This window comes from Pseudopodoces humilis, chromosome 3 (assembly GCF_049639895.1).
Source record: "Pseudopodoces humilis isolate 2021_Gansu_Grassland_sample_001 chromosome 3, ASM4963989v1, whole genome shotgun sequence".
Classification (NCBI taxonomy): Eukaryota; Metazoa; Chordata; class Aves; order Passeriformes; family Paridae; genus Pseudopodoces; species Pseudopodoces humilis.
In genome coordinates this window covers 99,750,048-99,766,169 of record NC_142202.1, presented here as the reverse complement: position 1 = coordinate 99,766,169, position 16,122 = coordinate 99,750,048, and the positions used below count along the sequence as shown (strand labels likewise).

At 36.1% G+C, this 16,122-nt stretch overlaps 1 protein-coding gene across 3 annotated transcripts in view; it reads left to right on the top strand.

Annotated features, from left to right (window-relative positions):
* NOL10 (nucleolar protein 10) overlaps positions 1-16,122 on the top strand; it is a 52,887-nt gene that overhangs the window by 19,985 nt on the left and 16,780 nt on the right. For all 3 annotated transcript variants that reach the window (XM_005521862.3, XM_014251472.2, XM_014251473.2), the window contains exon 14: positions 15,442-15,568. In XM_005521862.3, coding sequence (XP_005521919.1) covers positions 15,442-15,568 — 127 coding nt within the window. The remainder of the gene's footprint in view (positions 1-15,441; positions 15,569-16,122) is intronic.

Sequence of the window (16,122 nt, the reverse complement as noted above, 5' to 3'; positions counted from 1 at the left end):
GTCTTTTTCTACCAGTTTCAAAACTGGTTAGTGGCTGCAGAAGATTCAGGTGGAGCTTTTTTTTGATAGCTGATGGAAAGGAATTCCTAAATAAGGGACTATGTTTTTCAAGATAATGACTTTGCTTTGTTGTGAAATATTTCATTAGTGTCTTTAATATGTGGTGTACAGTGACATAGTCATAACAGTAAATATTCTTCTCTGTTCTGACAAAGACATAATATTGTGTGACTACAGGTACGGCTCATGACTAACTTCTGCTCAATGCCCTTCTTCAAATGCAGCTTTTCATGGGATAAGCTTTCCACTTGAAAGGCTTAACTGTAGGTTTAACTATATGTTTTATCTCTGCAGATAGGTTTCAGGGAGACTTAACAGCAAGCCTTCTGGTGTCAGGGAATGGTACAGAAAATTACACCTGCATTTCACTCTTGGTTTAGTTTCTACAGTGTGTTCTCTAGAGGTTTTCTTGTCCTGACAGAAGAGAAATAGTATGATATCTATGTAAATGTTACATGCAGAATAGCTGATCAGACTAAAAATACATACTTCTTAATTAATTTTATTCACATTTTGGACAAACTGTAAAATTTATTAGCATTGAAATATGCATTTAACTATTTTTTAAATGAGCCAAAAAGTCTTCATTTAGCTAACTGATTTTAAATTAATTTAAATTTCATTTTTTTCAGTTCATTTCTGGTCATCCCCCACTGCCATATCCATTGTGTACGATCCTGATTATGTTCAGGATAGAGATTTATGAGTTTACATTTCTGTTTGTGGAATAGAATATATATCCATGTTGTATTTGTGTATCTAAATAGAATAATATGCCCCTCTAAACAATTCTGTAGTCTGATATATTTCCTTACATTATTATATTTTTTATTTAAAGAGATGTGGCATTTTATACCGAAGTTATGTCAGGTTGTTCTTCGGGTATGAATTTCTGTAATTCTGTTTCTGTGATTCACGTCTACTCAACTCACATTTTGTGAACTGCGCCGTTCCATGCTTTCAATAACAAAGGGGAACAACAAATGTTTTTATGTTTCTGACAAAATACTAGCTGTAGTTAAGAGCTGAACACTTTTCTTTCCATTTACCTTGTTTTTTGTAAGGTTGAGTAGCTCTCCAAGCAATTTTTCTCTATTGTCTCTTTTAATTAATGTATAATGGAACACAAACTCACATATTTTGAAATCTGATGAGTTTTTAAAACTGGAATGGACTAGTTAGTCATTTTAAATAATCCAGGTGGAAAAAGCATTCCTTCTGTCACTAAGGGTAAGGTTCAGCTTCTCTCTGAAAATTGTGCACTGAGATTATTTTTTATGCAGGTGTGCATGATACATGAACCTGACAGCTATAGTACATTAGAGGTTCACATCCAGCTTAGCCAAAAAGTTATTCCATTGTCTTGATTGTCACCAGTGATGAATGTTTGTTAGAACTTGTTCAAGCTAGTATTACTTTGAGTATTCTTGCACATACTGTAAATCAAAATGAAAACTTACTTTTTGCTCTCAAAAATCTCACTCTCACAGAATCCTATGTGAGTACTGAATTCATGTTTCTGAAGTCAGACAAGTAATTTTTAGTTAAGAAATTTAAGCACTCTGTATTAGATCTCAGATCTAATACCTAGAGACAATATTGTAAACTTAAATACTGACTAATACTATCTAGTATTTTTGCAGCATGCAGGCTATTCCAGTGAAGATTAACATAAATCTTGCCCTAAATCATCTTCCTGTGTCACCATCCCCTGATTTTTGTTACCTGAGTCTGCCTAAACTTGTTTGGATGATACCTTTTAATGGGTTTTACATTCTCAGTGACATGAGTATACAAATAGACCCAAATGATGAATGTTAAAGCATAAAATATGAGTTCTATTTTTGAGATCTTGTTGTATGTAAGAAAATTTGAAATTTATTTCAAAGACTACTGCCAAGATTAAATTTGCTTTTCAAATAAGCTAAACTTCTCCAGTTTGTGTCAATGGCTTTGAGTGTGAAGGCTGTTGAACATACCTTAAATATTGTTGTTACTTTTTTAGCTGACAATCTGTAGTTCATTTCAAAACATGTAATACTTACTTTAGACAATAGGAAAGTTAAATAGTAGTGAGAAGAAGTTACTTTGAAATAGAGACAGAAATCTCACACTCTGGTCTGACTTTTTTACCCTGTGCCTTTTTACAGGCAAGACAGAAGGGGCTGGCACAGCCAGTGTTGTATAATTGAAGGGTGCATTTCCTAAAAATCAAGTATTTAAAACTAAATTTGTTTTTGTTGGCTGTTTTGTTTATTTTTTAATCTACCTTTTAAATAAAGAAAATATAAAATGGAGGACTTCTGTTAGCCTTTAACTGCTCCAGGGCATTTTTTATTAGGGAAAACTTAATGTTATTAACATGTTCATGTTACAGTTTTATTCCTTGATCTTCCAGTGTAGTTATTTGAGCATGGAGTTGCACACCTGTCCTTTGGTTTCTCTGTCAGTAGATGATTAATACATGGGTTTTTTCCATCCTTGGAAGGCTTATTAATTTCCTTGCATAGGCAAAGTTAAGTTTAGTTAATGGGTTTTTGGAGCAAAACCTTAAAGAACTGTATTACTTGATCTCTTTTCATGGTGTCATTTTCTATCTTCCTCTAAGAGCTAGGATACTCAGTTTTTATAATGAGTAACTTAATTTTCTCTTTGTTTATATTAAGGTACTTGAATACTACTAAAAATGTGTCCTTTGTCTTTAAGATGTTGATGAACTGAGTTACAAGTCTTGTTGAATTCCATAACAGAATAAATGCCTGGGAGAAATGCTACTAACTGTAAAGGACAGTTACATAAATAAAATCCATTCAAATGCCCATGCCCGTCATTGGCCTGTAGTGCTAATAATTATTGTCTTGTTTTAAATGCACACTGGAACAGCTATAAGGAATTGCCATGGCTATGATCAAGGAGGATACTTAAAATCCCAAATATATAGTGCTGTGCTCTATGTAAGGAGAAAAAAATTTGCAGCAGTAGGAGTCTTAAGGAGCAGTGCATGCACAGATGGGTGCGACAGACCCAGCATCCACTGTCCGTGATTGGAGTTGGCCAGACAGTGCAGGACTATGCCCAGCCCAGCACACCCAGCCTCTCAGCAGGTTTTATTAGTGTGGGCACAGTGCTGTGCTAACACAGCTCATGACTGGTGAACTGGAGCTGGCTCGTGTCCGGCCAGCTTGGAATGTGCTCTGACTGAGCTCATGTCTGACTGAATTATCTGTGTACGTGTGCCCGTTCTCTCCATTATTAATGCCAAAGCTAAATTTCCATTTCAAACCCAAAAAATTACTGTCTCTTGAACTTCAGGATTATGAAAGATTTGACAGTATCATAATATTGCCTTTAAAAGAAATAGCACACATCAGCTTTTCTTGCAGAAGTTTCATCAGGATAGATATGACTAGATAGTTGAGACTAGGAATGTCTGAGAACACTGTGTCTCATATAAAAAAGTTAAAAAATCACTGCAGGCTTTTCTTTTGTGTGCAAAACTGTAAGTAGAGGAAATACAAGGTGATTTTTTGGTTTTTCTAGGAAGGACAGGCAGGTTTGCTTTTTTATGGCAAGATTCCTCATGTAAGTACACAGTGCAGAGTGAGCAAAAAGCAAATTGAATCTGACCCTGGAAATGAAATGTTTGTGTTACATGGGTAATATCTTGAGTGGCTTAGCTTAGAGACTTTGTTTTATTTTGTTGGGCTTTAATGAGGGCAAGTGCCTCTGAATTCCTAACTGGAATTGGGCCATTTGCCATTAGTTTAATAGCTAACTTGCAGTTTATGCAAACATTTGGAACCTGCTTCTTGCCAGCTGGCTTCCTGGTACATCACTTTGATGTGTGCCTCGGGAAGGTTGAAATGAAAGTTGTGTGTGCCTTGGGATAGCTTTTAGACTACTGACTCAGAGACATAAGTAGATTCAATAGTGCAACCAGGTCCTGGCCAGAGAAGTGAAGAGAGGCAGAACTTCCATTGACACATGGTGGTCCACTGGCCTGGGATCTAAGATAAGTCAGATTCTTTTTAAGTTTAATTGAGGCTGTCATGTTCCATGACATACAACGTTGTCTTTGCAGGTTATACAGAAAACCCCCTACATGTCAGCTCCTGGGTGCTCTGGTTGGAGAGCAAAGGGCATAGGTGTTACTCTGAGTGTTTACTTCTGGTTACAAACATGTCTGATCTTAGCACAGATGTTGCAAAGCAGTCCTGTCTCATTTATAGGACTTGAAACTTTGGGCTACACGAACATACTGAAACTGAAACTTCTGTGTTCATTAGGCTGTTAACAGAAGAGAGCAATTAAGCGTGTAATTAATTGAGTGTAATATTCTGTGTTCTGGATTTTTTTTATTTTCCTGCAATCTTGGCAGAACACTCCCTGTTGAGGCTAGAAGCAATGTACTTTTGGTGTAGTGAAGATATTAAGCTCTTTAAGAAAAAATAAATCCTGGAGCATCTCTGGCTTCTTTTCAGGTGGTTTTGGAAAATAATTTGATATCCTAGCACTCTCCTGTTGGAGTTATAAATTGGAGATGTTTCAAGAGCAAGTATTTATTGCCTACTGAATGATTTGGTTTCTCCAAGAGTATTAAGGTTCTGGTTTATAATACGGTACCTACCTCGGACATGTGGCTGTCCTTATTGCTAGAAATATCATTAATTTTGTCCTTCAAAATAGTTTTAGAAAACTTGAGAAAAAGTAGTTTTTCCTTAGTGGTTGACACTGAAGTATTTTAATCACTGATTAAGGCAACAAATCCTATAAGCTTACATGTTTTCATTTAATGCTCTGGATGTTTGGTGAAACAAATCTGTAGAGGAATCTTGTACTGATGGAAATACAAGCAAAAGCAGTTTTTTAATACCTCACTTCATCCCCTGTATTTCTTTCTGAATATTTGTTTGGAGTAGTTCTAGAATGTAAATTGGGGATGATCATGCTTTGATTGTAGGCATCCAGGTGAGCTGCTTCTAAATGGCTGAATTGATCAAAGTTGTGTTCATTTCACTCACAGACAGAAAAAGCATTTATCTGAAATAGGCAGGTATTTTCTGTCAGTCTGTGAGAGGGTGCTCTCACTAGCTCTGTACAGGATGTTATGACCATCAGATACCTGTCTTTACAGTCTGTCATTTTTCGCTTTAAAAGGTGTGGGAGGTTTCCCCTGTGTTATACTCTCCACACTTAGCTCTATGATCACAGCCTTTCAGAACAGTTTTATCACTCTGGGACTTACATTCTTATCCTTTTGGGATCTGCTGGTTTTTCTCTTTTGGGTGTTTATATGATATGAGTATAAACCTACCTGTCCACACTTTGTACTTCATGCCTTTGAGACCAGTGTTCTGTATAGTCAGCTGTCATTCAAATAGTTTGTGGGTGCTGTTAAGACTTAGAGTGAGACCTTCTGTACAGATTTTTGGCGTGTGCAGTAAAAGCTGTGAATCAAATGATGCAATTCTTACTATGTTTGCATTTGGCATTTTGACACTAATAGAACAGATTAGCAGTAGAGTGCAAGATTTTGATTTCTTTTAGAATGTTTGCATGTCTTCTGATTGGCAGTATTAGGTCATTCTGCATAGGTGCTGCCTCAAATGATGTATTGAAGATCATATGATGAGGCTGTGTTTTTTAGAAGACAGTTTTTTATCTTGTTCAGTATAGCCCTTCCCTATGTTTTTGGTAAAGTGGAAAGCAACCATGAAACTGGCTTGTGCTAAGAGATTTTTTCTATCCTGAAACAGTAGATAATGTAGAAAAACATATCATAGTCTGGGAAAAAATAATGTAAAATAAAATGGTAGTTGTGACATAGAATGGAAAATTTTGGTCTTAATCTTAGTTTGTTCATTTTGAAAACATGAAATGACCAGAAAGAAGGGTTGTTATGAAGTAATGTATTACAGTTGAGCTTTGGGGCTGCCAAGTGTCAAAAGAAAGTTTCCATTAATAAAAAGATACTTGAGTGCATCTCTGGCCTTTAAATTCTGAGTTTTGATATATCAATCTTGCAAAATTGTGTTTTCCATCCAAAACAGTCTAATCCTTTACACAAAAAAAAAATCTGGTGAATGATACATTACCTATCTCACAGTATTTACAAGCATAGGAAAAAAGTTGTTTATCTTCACAAGCAGAAATGTGAGCTTCCTACTTTTAACCTAAACACTTTCAAACTGAAAAATAACATACTGGGCTTATTCCCAAGAAAGGATATCCTCCATTTCCCATGTGCTTGCTGAGAGACCAAGGTACCACTTATCACATATATATAGAAGGAAAACACCAATGTGTGATAATCAGGAAACAATTTCTCATCTTCCTGTGAAACTTGTTTTAGATTTTTTTCTTGCTGATGATGTACTAGTTTGACATCATGTCTCGATTATGAAGGTGTGTGAACCCTGCTTAGTGCTGTTGTGGCTGTTAGTGTTCTAGGCAGCACCTGTTCAGTACTTTTGAACAGACAGCAGCACACTGACTAAAGTCGTATGTATAGTCTATGTCAAACCCTTCATAGAGCACAGGAGAAAACTCTTCAAAGCAGAAGTTGTATGGAATTATACCAGGTGATTAATCTGACCATTGATAGAAGAATCATGTGCTTTTTAGTGTTGTGACTGTTTCTCAAGCAATTGGTGGTAATGGACCTTCTGTTCTTGAGTTCTTATTTTAAGAAACATGTTTTGAGAGGGGAGTGTGCTCCCCTTCCTTTAAACCTTGAGTATCTGAAAGATATTTATTTCTTAACTTGCACTTGTTCTTTCCTTTGGGCCATCTATTATTCACTTGATTTCTGAAAATCTAGAGATGCAGTTGCCTAGCTTCAGTCAGTGAAGAGAAAAGCAGTCACAGATAATGAAAATGTGTAATTGCTGAAAGGAAGTTTTGTACTGTGCTACATTTCTATCAGCATGTAATAAGAACTAGAGTGTTTTAGCTTTTGGATCAGAAAAGACAAAGCATTTGAGAATTTTCTTCATGTAATAATTTCAACTAAGTCTTTATTTCATTACATTTGAAATTACAGGGTAACTGTATTTCATCTTCTGTATAACATCTATGTTGTACGCAGAATTGAAACGTGTTGTGAGTCATGACTATTTTATGCAGAAATAGAAAAAGTTATGAAGAGCTAAGATTTTTATCACTGAAAACCTTTAAAGTAAATAAAACTATCATATATGTGAAAGCTTTTCAATATTTATTTGAAAACTGCTTTCTACTTAAAATTATTTCCTGAGTTATACAAAATTTCTTTAGCATTATGCTCTGCAACAATGTATGTTTATGCTGCACTTATCTTCATTATCTGTCTGGAGGAGCTGCACATTCTCAACAGGTAGTTGCTTCTCCTTCCCTTTGTGTTGTCTGGCAGTACTTGCATAAACTCACAGAGAAGTCTTCCTCCCAGTTTTGCAAAAAGCAATTAAGCTGCAATGGTAGAGAGTTATTAGAAACTCACACATTCCTAGATTTCCAGTAGTTTGCCAGTCATGTAAGGTAGACAAAGAGCTGGATTTGCCATTAGTTTTGCATCTGTAGCGTTCCTCAAATTTCCCTAAAATACAGCTCATCTTCCAGTGTGTTTTGTTTTCATGACTGTAAAGATATTTATGCTGTAACATCCCTTGGCATCTGGTGTGTACTGTAAGAACTCTTTTGTTGCTATCCATTTAAAAGCATGAGAGATGAGATCCTACACAGTGTGACGGTTGAGGAGTATTCCTGACCCATCAAGAGACCTTGAGAAGGGGACATGCTGCCACTTGTCATTTTTAGCTTATTTTTGGTGGTTGTTACTTGTTAATTTAGATTGCCATCAGAAGCTATTGCATATGTACTAAAAATGCATGTGTTACTGTCATCTATGTTAGTAGTGGAAATTCTGTCCACTGACGGCCTGTGCCCTTAGTATTGCAAGAAGTGCCATTATGTTTTGAGAAACATATTTCTGAACATGTTGGAACAGTTAGAAGCTGTGTAGTTCTTTTCTTGTTGAAAAGGAAGGCCAAGACAGTTACGAAGTTTCCCACTTACCATTGCCTTGTCTGCCTCTCCTGCAGTCACAATTGTAAATGCAAGGGAAGAACCTAAGGAGGAGTTTATTCTTTCTAATGTATCATGATGGGGTGGAGTTTTTTGTTAGACTGTGTAAACTGTGAAGGTGGTGAAGGGAGATTGTCCTGGTTCAGTGACACAGAGTCACTGAACAGTAAATTGACTTCATGAAGTTTCTAATGAGCACCGTAACCTATGCAAAGGAATTGGTGAGAGCACTTAGTCAAATGTGGTAGGGAATGGAAGATGTGGATGGCCAAAGTAAAATGTGGTTCCTGACTTACTGTCAGCAGGGCATTGGATCAACTGCTCATACCTGATCTGCAACTTTTTTTTTTTCATAGATAAAGAAAGACAATCAGCATGTGTGCATAGGTAAATAAAACCTGTGAAGTGAGTCCCAGCTGAACTTATTGCACAGTATTAAGGCAGTTTACCTAGTTGCCTTTCTTATTATTGCAGGTATGCTATAGAAGCTGCTTTGTTAGAATAAGAACAGACTTCTGGTAACTTTTGAATTATTTGCAGCTGATATTTTTGGGAAGGTACTTGAAACAGGTCGTGGTTGTAACACACACTGAGAAGACACTCTCCTCTTACTTTTTGAGCTTCATTTGATTAGTTGACTTCATGTGAAAGTAGTATACTCTTGTACTTCAAGTTTCAATGTATCTTTCTGACTTCACATTGTCTCAATATTTAAAACCTGTAGGGAGTCTGATAAATAACAGATCCATAGCAGTACTGATGAAGTGTTTGTTTTATGTATGACAGAACATGATAGGGACATTGGTGGAAGCATCAGACTCTGCACTTAATGTTCTGTCTGGTAAGTCACAGATGACTTGAGAAGTATCCCGTTTTAGTTCTGTCTTGTGAGGGAAAAAGCTATTCTGGTAATCTTATTTACAATTTTAAGGAGTAACTTCATTTGTTTGAGGGTGGTTTTTCCCAACATTATGAGCAACTGGATCATTGTCTCCTCCAAAAGATGGTGACTTCACTAAGAACACTCACAGGAGAGTAGACCTGGGACTGGTTAACTGACTGTAGTATTGTCAGACTAGAGAATATCAGATTGAGAAAAAAAAAAAACAAACCACCACTATAAAGCCAAACTTTTTAGAATTAGAAAAAGAAGTACTTACTATCTGATAACTACCAGGGCGGAAAGATTTAGTATCTCATTCCTAGAAGATGCATGCAAGTTCCTGCAGCAGTTTTTGTTTAACACTGGGAAGATCTTAAAAGCAATGTTTCTTTTAACGTGCTCTCTAAGGAGTAAAACCTCCAAGTAGTTGATTTGGCAGCTTCCATAGCATAGTGAAAGGTAGGAAAACCAACTATTCAACTTCTCTGATTAATGAATGTGCCAAAAATGTCTGGATATGCTGGAGTTAGGATGAGAGAAAGAGCCAATTCATTGTTTAGTTCAGTGAAATTTATGACTGTGTGGGCTTAAAACCAACTGCAGTGCTGTTGTCAGTAGTATGCCAAAAAGGGAGAATGTGCTATTTAGTCTCTCTTGGTCATGTCTGTACTCTACTGAGCTACTTACTTAAAAGCACCAAATCTACACCATGTGATGCAGGGTGAATGAAAGCATGAAATTATGAGGAATATATGGGAGATTTGTTTGGAGTTTATTCCCCAAACCAATTTAATTTAGAGAATCAAGGAATTTTATTCAGTCCATTAAATAGAACTACGAGATTAACAGGGCATAATTGGAGTTGATTGTAGAGCATTCATAGGAAGAATGAAGATTACAAAAGAATGACAGAATTCAAAATGATAAATTGTTTGCAGCACATTGTTTGCTACAGGAAACGCTGTATATGGCAATGTAGTAGATAGAAACATAACAATATAATGTGGTCCCAAGGCTCCTTCCTAACATGAGCTGATCTCTTGGGCTGGCTACAGTTAAAGACCAAAAGCATAGTAACAAGAACAGAGAGCTGCAGCTTTTCACATCTACAAGCTAGAAATAATCCATCTGGGTTTTTAGAGTTACCAATTGCAATTGATTTAATGTTAAATGTTGACAAGGTACAGTGAGGTGTTCTTTCTTCTCTTGACTTCTCAATGCATCTAGATGGAAACTTTTCAAAGTTATTACATATTGAGATCTGTCTAATTCTCAAAATTAGAGAACAAAACATTGAAAACAATATTCTTAAAATGAATAGTAATTAATATTTCATGTAATTGCATTAATTAAACTTGGCTATACAGTTAGAGAGCTAATTATGTTTAAAATGCAATTGCACATTTCAATCACTGCCCACACCCTGGGGATCATAATTATTTTTTTTTACCTTCCTCATTAGACCTTCTGTAATCTTTCTCCTGTTAAATGGTGTGATTGAAATTGAGAATATGCATGCATAGATGTGCATTTGCTTTCTCCAGCAATTATATTCTTTTAAAGGGTTTAAATGCTTCATATTGTGACATTTCATTAAAAAAAAAACAAAATTAAGATTTTATTGTTATTATTTGTCCTCTCCAAAGAATTATTTTTTGTCTCCTATAAGTGAAGTCATTGAGTCAGACATAAAATATATTTTGTTTCAAGAAATGATAGTCTAGAAAATAATCTGTCTTTGTTGAAGTACTTTAAGTTTTATTTTTGGTTTTGTTTTTTAATGGGAATGGAGGAGTTACCTTGGATTGTGAAGTCAAGTCCCATTTTATCACAAGCACTCAGATTGTATCATGTTTTCCTTGAATATTTCAGATTTTGTCTGAAAATTAATTGTTAGTTGTTCCCCATTATCTCCACATAAAAGGCTGTTAAGAGTCACTCTGATGCTTAGCTCAGCTCTAGTTTACAGTGTCTCTGTGATGTATTTGTACTTGTGCAGGCATTACTGTTTCAGAAATCCTCCTTGCTGCCTTTCACAGTCCTTGATACAGTTTGCATTCACATATACCAGAGTCGTACAAAATGTCTCCACCAGCTCATGAATAATTTTACACAATGCACTGTACCTAGAGATTTGTTGAAGACCTTAAATATATGCTATTTTTGTTGTAATCACCATTATTCAAATAATACGGCAGTGAATTATTTTAGTTAGTACATTTTTGCTACTCAGTAATGGTCTTTGTCAAAATGTGTAGGAGGTACTACAACACGCAGATTTTTGACAGAAGGTTTTATTTCTAAAATACAAAAGAACGGTGATAGGTTGTATTTTCTTGCTTTTTTGTTACTAACTGTATCACTATGGTGTGGCTTGATGCAGTCTTGCAGAGTTAATTTTTGTGAAACTGAAATTTTTGTGAATCTGCCTGCTGCTGTCTCTTGCAGCCGCAGCAAATAATGCTTCTGCTTTCTAAAGCCTTTGGAACTGTTGAATGATGCCCACATATATTTAGTCTTCTAGAGGGAATTTGGGCAGTCTAACCTTTCCAAATTCTGCTAACTAATTTTCAAATCCCATTAATGCTGTCAGTGAACATTTTGCATATTTTTGATTGCTGAAATAAACCAGTGAAGATTAGAGGGTTGAGTCTTACTATATTTTGACATCTTGTTTATTGCTGAGGAGTTTATCACTGCTGTGTTTGAAATCTTCCAGGAACTTACTGTTTAACATCCAGAAAAACAGATTTCGGAACCTGTTTTTACTGCCTGAGAAGAAAAGAGCAACTGTTCAGTCACTCCTGTAGAATTGATCTCAGAAACTTTCAAACAGATACTTAACAACTCTCATCTGGATGTGCATTCATAGTAGCTTAATTTAAATCTCTTGATATCTAACTGTGGAAGCTTCTACGCATCCTGGTCTTCTTTTAAGCTGTTAAATATGTTTAACACTAATAAGGATTAAGGCAGGTTTTTTTGGCTCTAAGGGCTCTGCAGAGCTGGCTGTCAAACTGTTGAGTGGTGTTTAAAAGTGTACAAGTGCTGTGAAGGGTTCCAAATTGAAGATAAGGAACATCTTTAGTGTGCTGGGAATAATACCTATGCTGTCCTAAAGTTCATTAATTTTAGGAGAATTGCAGACCAATGACAGGATGATATTTTCTACGGAAGTGCTCAGGAATTAAGTCCACATTTTTACTTCCTATGGCTTGGAATAAGATGAAGGGCAGTGGTGAGGTGTCTGCATTACCATCACAGTGCTAATCTTTGCTGTGGAGAGGAAGGGACTGGGGTGGCCCATCTGTCACTGCCTTGCAGTGTGGTGGTGAGACACTGAGGGACAGCTGCACTTGGTCACCTCATGGGTGCTGCTTCCAGCTGCTCAAGGGAGGGGAACAGAGCATGGAGCACCCCTTCTCTCTCTGCCAGCTGGGCCCTGCTGGTACAGGGTCCTCTGTTTATGGGCAACAACATTTTTGAAGCAATCTTACTGACTTTCAGCAGCAATTGGCAGAAATTGTCTCAAGAAGTGGTTATCTCATACAGAAAACAAAATAATAATAATAATGAAAACAGGAAAAAATATTGATTCAATCATTCTTGGTGCTCATGTCAGATTTTCCTATGCTAAAAAGAATTTGGATAAAAGTTGAGAATAGATGTGCACTTATTTAATAATGATTTTCCCACTTGGCTGAGAGCAACTTTTCTAAAACTTGCACAGAAACCTATTTGGTGTATCATGAATATTGTAAAAATTATATCTGTCACTTAAGTTGCATGTAAATACCTCATAACATTTTTTTCTTCATGCTGTGAATTTCAGTGCATTTTTCTTTGTGAGGTGTGGTAGATTTGTACCTTTCCACTCAAAATTGGCAAGTATATTAATTGACCTACACAAACTCCACAGCTTTGTTTTGTTGTGGTGGCTTTAACAGGCCAGGCTGAGGTGGTGCCAGTGCTGGATGGCAGCAGCTCCAAGGGGTCCCACGGGCTCCCACACGTGTTGCAGTGTGGCCACTGTATGGAAAGTCATGAACTGGGGAAGACAGGCCAGTTTCACTTCTCCCACCTTGTCCCTGGAGGCCCAGTGCAGACCAACCCTGTCAATTGTTGCTTTTGTTCCTGGGCATAGGAATGGTGGAACCTTGGAGCCTGGCATTCTGGAGTGCTTTTAGCATCATCCTGGGATGACTGTTGCTTGACAGTTGAGCATTAAATTCTGCAGTTAAAAATGAAGAGGCAGTTAAATTCTGTGAAGCATTAGTATTGCAAAAGAAGGACATTTCTTGTTTATATTCTTGGCATTGTGGCTGATATTGTTTGCCTTTCCTAATTTTGAATTTCTTCCTAAGCTTTAAAAAATGTTTCATTTTAATGCATGAAGCAGAGCTCCTAAGGTGTCCTAGAATAGGTAGGCAAGTGGTTTCAAGTGGGGTGGGAGAAAGGGAAATAAGATAATAAAATATACACAGACATCTCTGTAGGGTTTTCCTTTCTGTCAGGTAACATGTGAAATGGTTGGACTTTCTATTTTTTCCTGGTATTCTGCCACCACTTTTTTCCATTAAGTATCTCATTTCCCCCACTTTGTTTTCTAGGATCTGATCATCCAACTCACTCCACATGGTTATTGTGAATAATCAGGTTTTTTACTTTATGTGTTTCATGGCACAGATTACACCCAATGAAAGGTTTTACTCTCAGTATCAAGTTCTGAGTATAGGAGAGAATGTTGTCCTTAAATTTTATTACAAGAGAAGTTTTGTTTAGTAAGTAAGCACCTTGGGAGTTTTTTTTTAATAAGAAGGATAAACTGCTTCATCTAAAACAAAATCATAGGTAAACTTAAGGTTCTTCCACACCAATCATGCTTTGATGGTCTGGTAATGAGGCACAGATAACTGTTCTTAAGTGGCATGAAGACATTTAATAGATCTAGACTGCTTTCTTTTTAATATAAAAGCTTGGCATTTAAATAAGTGGGCTTGGGGGAAATAAAATAAAAAATTAAAATCTGGATGGAGACAAAAGCTTCTGGAATGTTGGCAAGAAGTCAGTCTGAATGTTATATATGCCATATATTCCTGGAGCAGACATGGGGATTTTGGTTAATTAAGTAGGTAAAATGTTTCTTGTTAGTGACATCTTGAGTATTTCTGTGGAAGCTTTTGGTAATTGGAATGAAAAATGCAGCATGGTAAAAAAAGTGCACTTTTTTATTTGGCATGTAATGGTTCTCAGATAGGGCTGAAATGTTAGAAAGATAAATAATATTTAATAAAGAAACAATAGTGGGCTAGAATAAAATATTCTATGGTGTGTTACAGGCAAGAATATGTTAGATAGAATGTTATGGTCTAGAACACAATTTTTGAGGTTTTTTATGTGTAGTTGTCTTAAAAAAAAGACTTTTGAAATAGATGAAATGCACTTTTTAAATGAACGGCATTATCTCATATTGTTATCATACAATCACATTAAAACAAACTGTGTATTTGTTAAATAAATAAAATCACTTCTAGTTGTTTCCATAATAGAATAGGCTCTTAAAATGTTGTTGTACCACAAGCATTCCTATGGTTGACTGCAGAGTTTTTAACATTAATTTTTAGCAAACAAATCAGAAACTTCATTCAAAGTCCCACTATAGGATTTAACTGGTCACTTAACATTCTAAAATGTCAGCTCATTTACACTAAAGAGAGAAATGCAGTGTTAGATTTTTCCATGCAGCTAACACACCTACTAAAATAAGATTGCTGGAACAGCTGAGTGTGGCTGCATGAGTCAAGATGGAAAGGAATTTGAATCAGAACAGCGGGAGGGAAAAGTAAAGGGAGCTGATTTTTAACTTGAGAAATTGGAGGAAAATACACTGATTGTGCTACCTAATATTGTGCAAACAAATCCTTTGCCCTCATCATGGAAATATGCAAGTAGTTTTAGTATTTCTTATTATCTGTTCATACAGTCTGGGTTTATCCCTGAATAAAATATATGAAATATATCTGTGATGTTATAATTAAAATAAATAGGTCAGAGTAGTGTTCAACATGATTGCATAGTGAATCTAACGAGTTCAAGATCCAGCAGCACTTTACAAGTTACTTGCTATCTGGTGCCATTAGTTTGTAATGTCTTCTATAATGTTTGGCTCTAAGCCTTTAATAAATTCATCAGACTGTGACCACTTGAAGCAGTTACGCTTGAAACCTCCGGACTGGCTGGTCTCAAATGACCTAAATTAAAACAACACTTACATAATCTATAGTACTCCTTGTTGGTAATGCAAGCAATAAGTTTAATTGTATTTTCTAAGTACTGTGGGATTAATTTGTTGTTCCATTGTAGCACAGTAGCCCAGAGCTTAACTGCAGGCTTTTTCTGTAAGAAAATGCAATGTTATAACTGCATAATGTCCACAGGTTTTAGGACCTGCCCCAAAATGGTGTTCCTTCTTGGACAACTTGACTGAAGAACTGGAAGAGAATCCAGAAAGCACTGTTTATGATGATTACAAATTTGTTACCAGAAAAGACCTTGAAAATTTAGGTAAAACAGTTGTATACACTCTTTTGCTGTCCTCTTTGTTCAATTTTTGAACATTTATGCATCTGATATTTGTAATTTCAGTGTGATGTATGAGGACTGTTAGAAGTTCACTGGCAGTAATTTCCTCTTGTTTTCTTGGTTATTAATATTCCAGTAATATGGTTTTAAGTTCCTTGATTCCCAACCAATTCAACACTAGACACTTGTGTTTCTCAGATTTTTATCCCAAGAAGGTGATTGATATTTGCTGATGTAAGTCTGGGAATCTGTTATGTGTGCTTTCATATGTCACATGGAAGGCATAGGAAGAGAAGTTGGTTTAGTTTTCAAAATATTTTTGAGGTGTTCAAGTAGAAATTGGAACTCACAGCCAAAGGCTACCCTATTTGAATGTAATAATTTTCAGAAAATACAAATCATTCTAGGGCTAATAGTTTCAAGAAATTGGAATACTGAAAATTATATAGCAGAGAGGGTAAGCAACTTTCTCCTGTGGAATTTAGTCCTTTGTCTGTCCATTACATGGTTTGATTGCAATGTTTTGCTCCAATTTA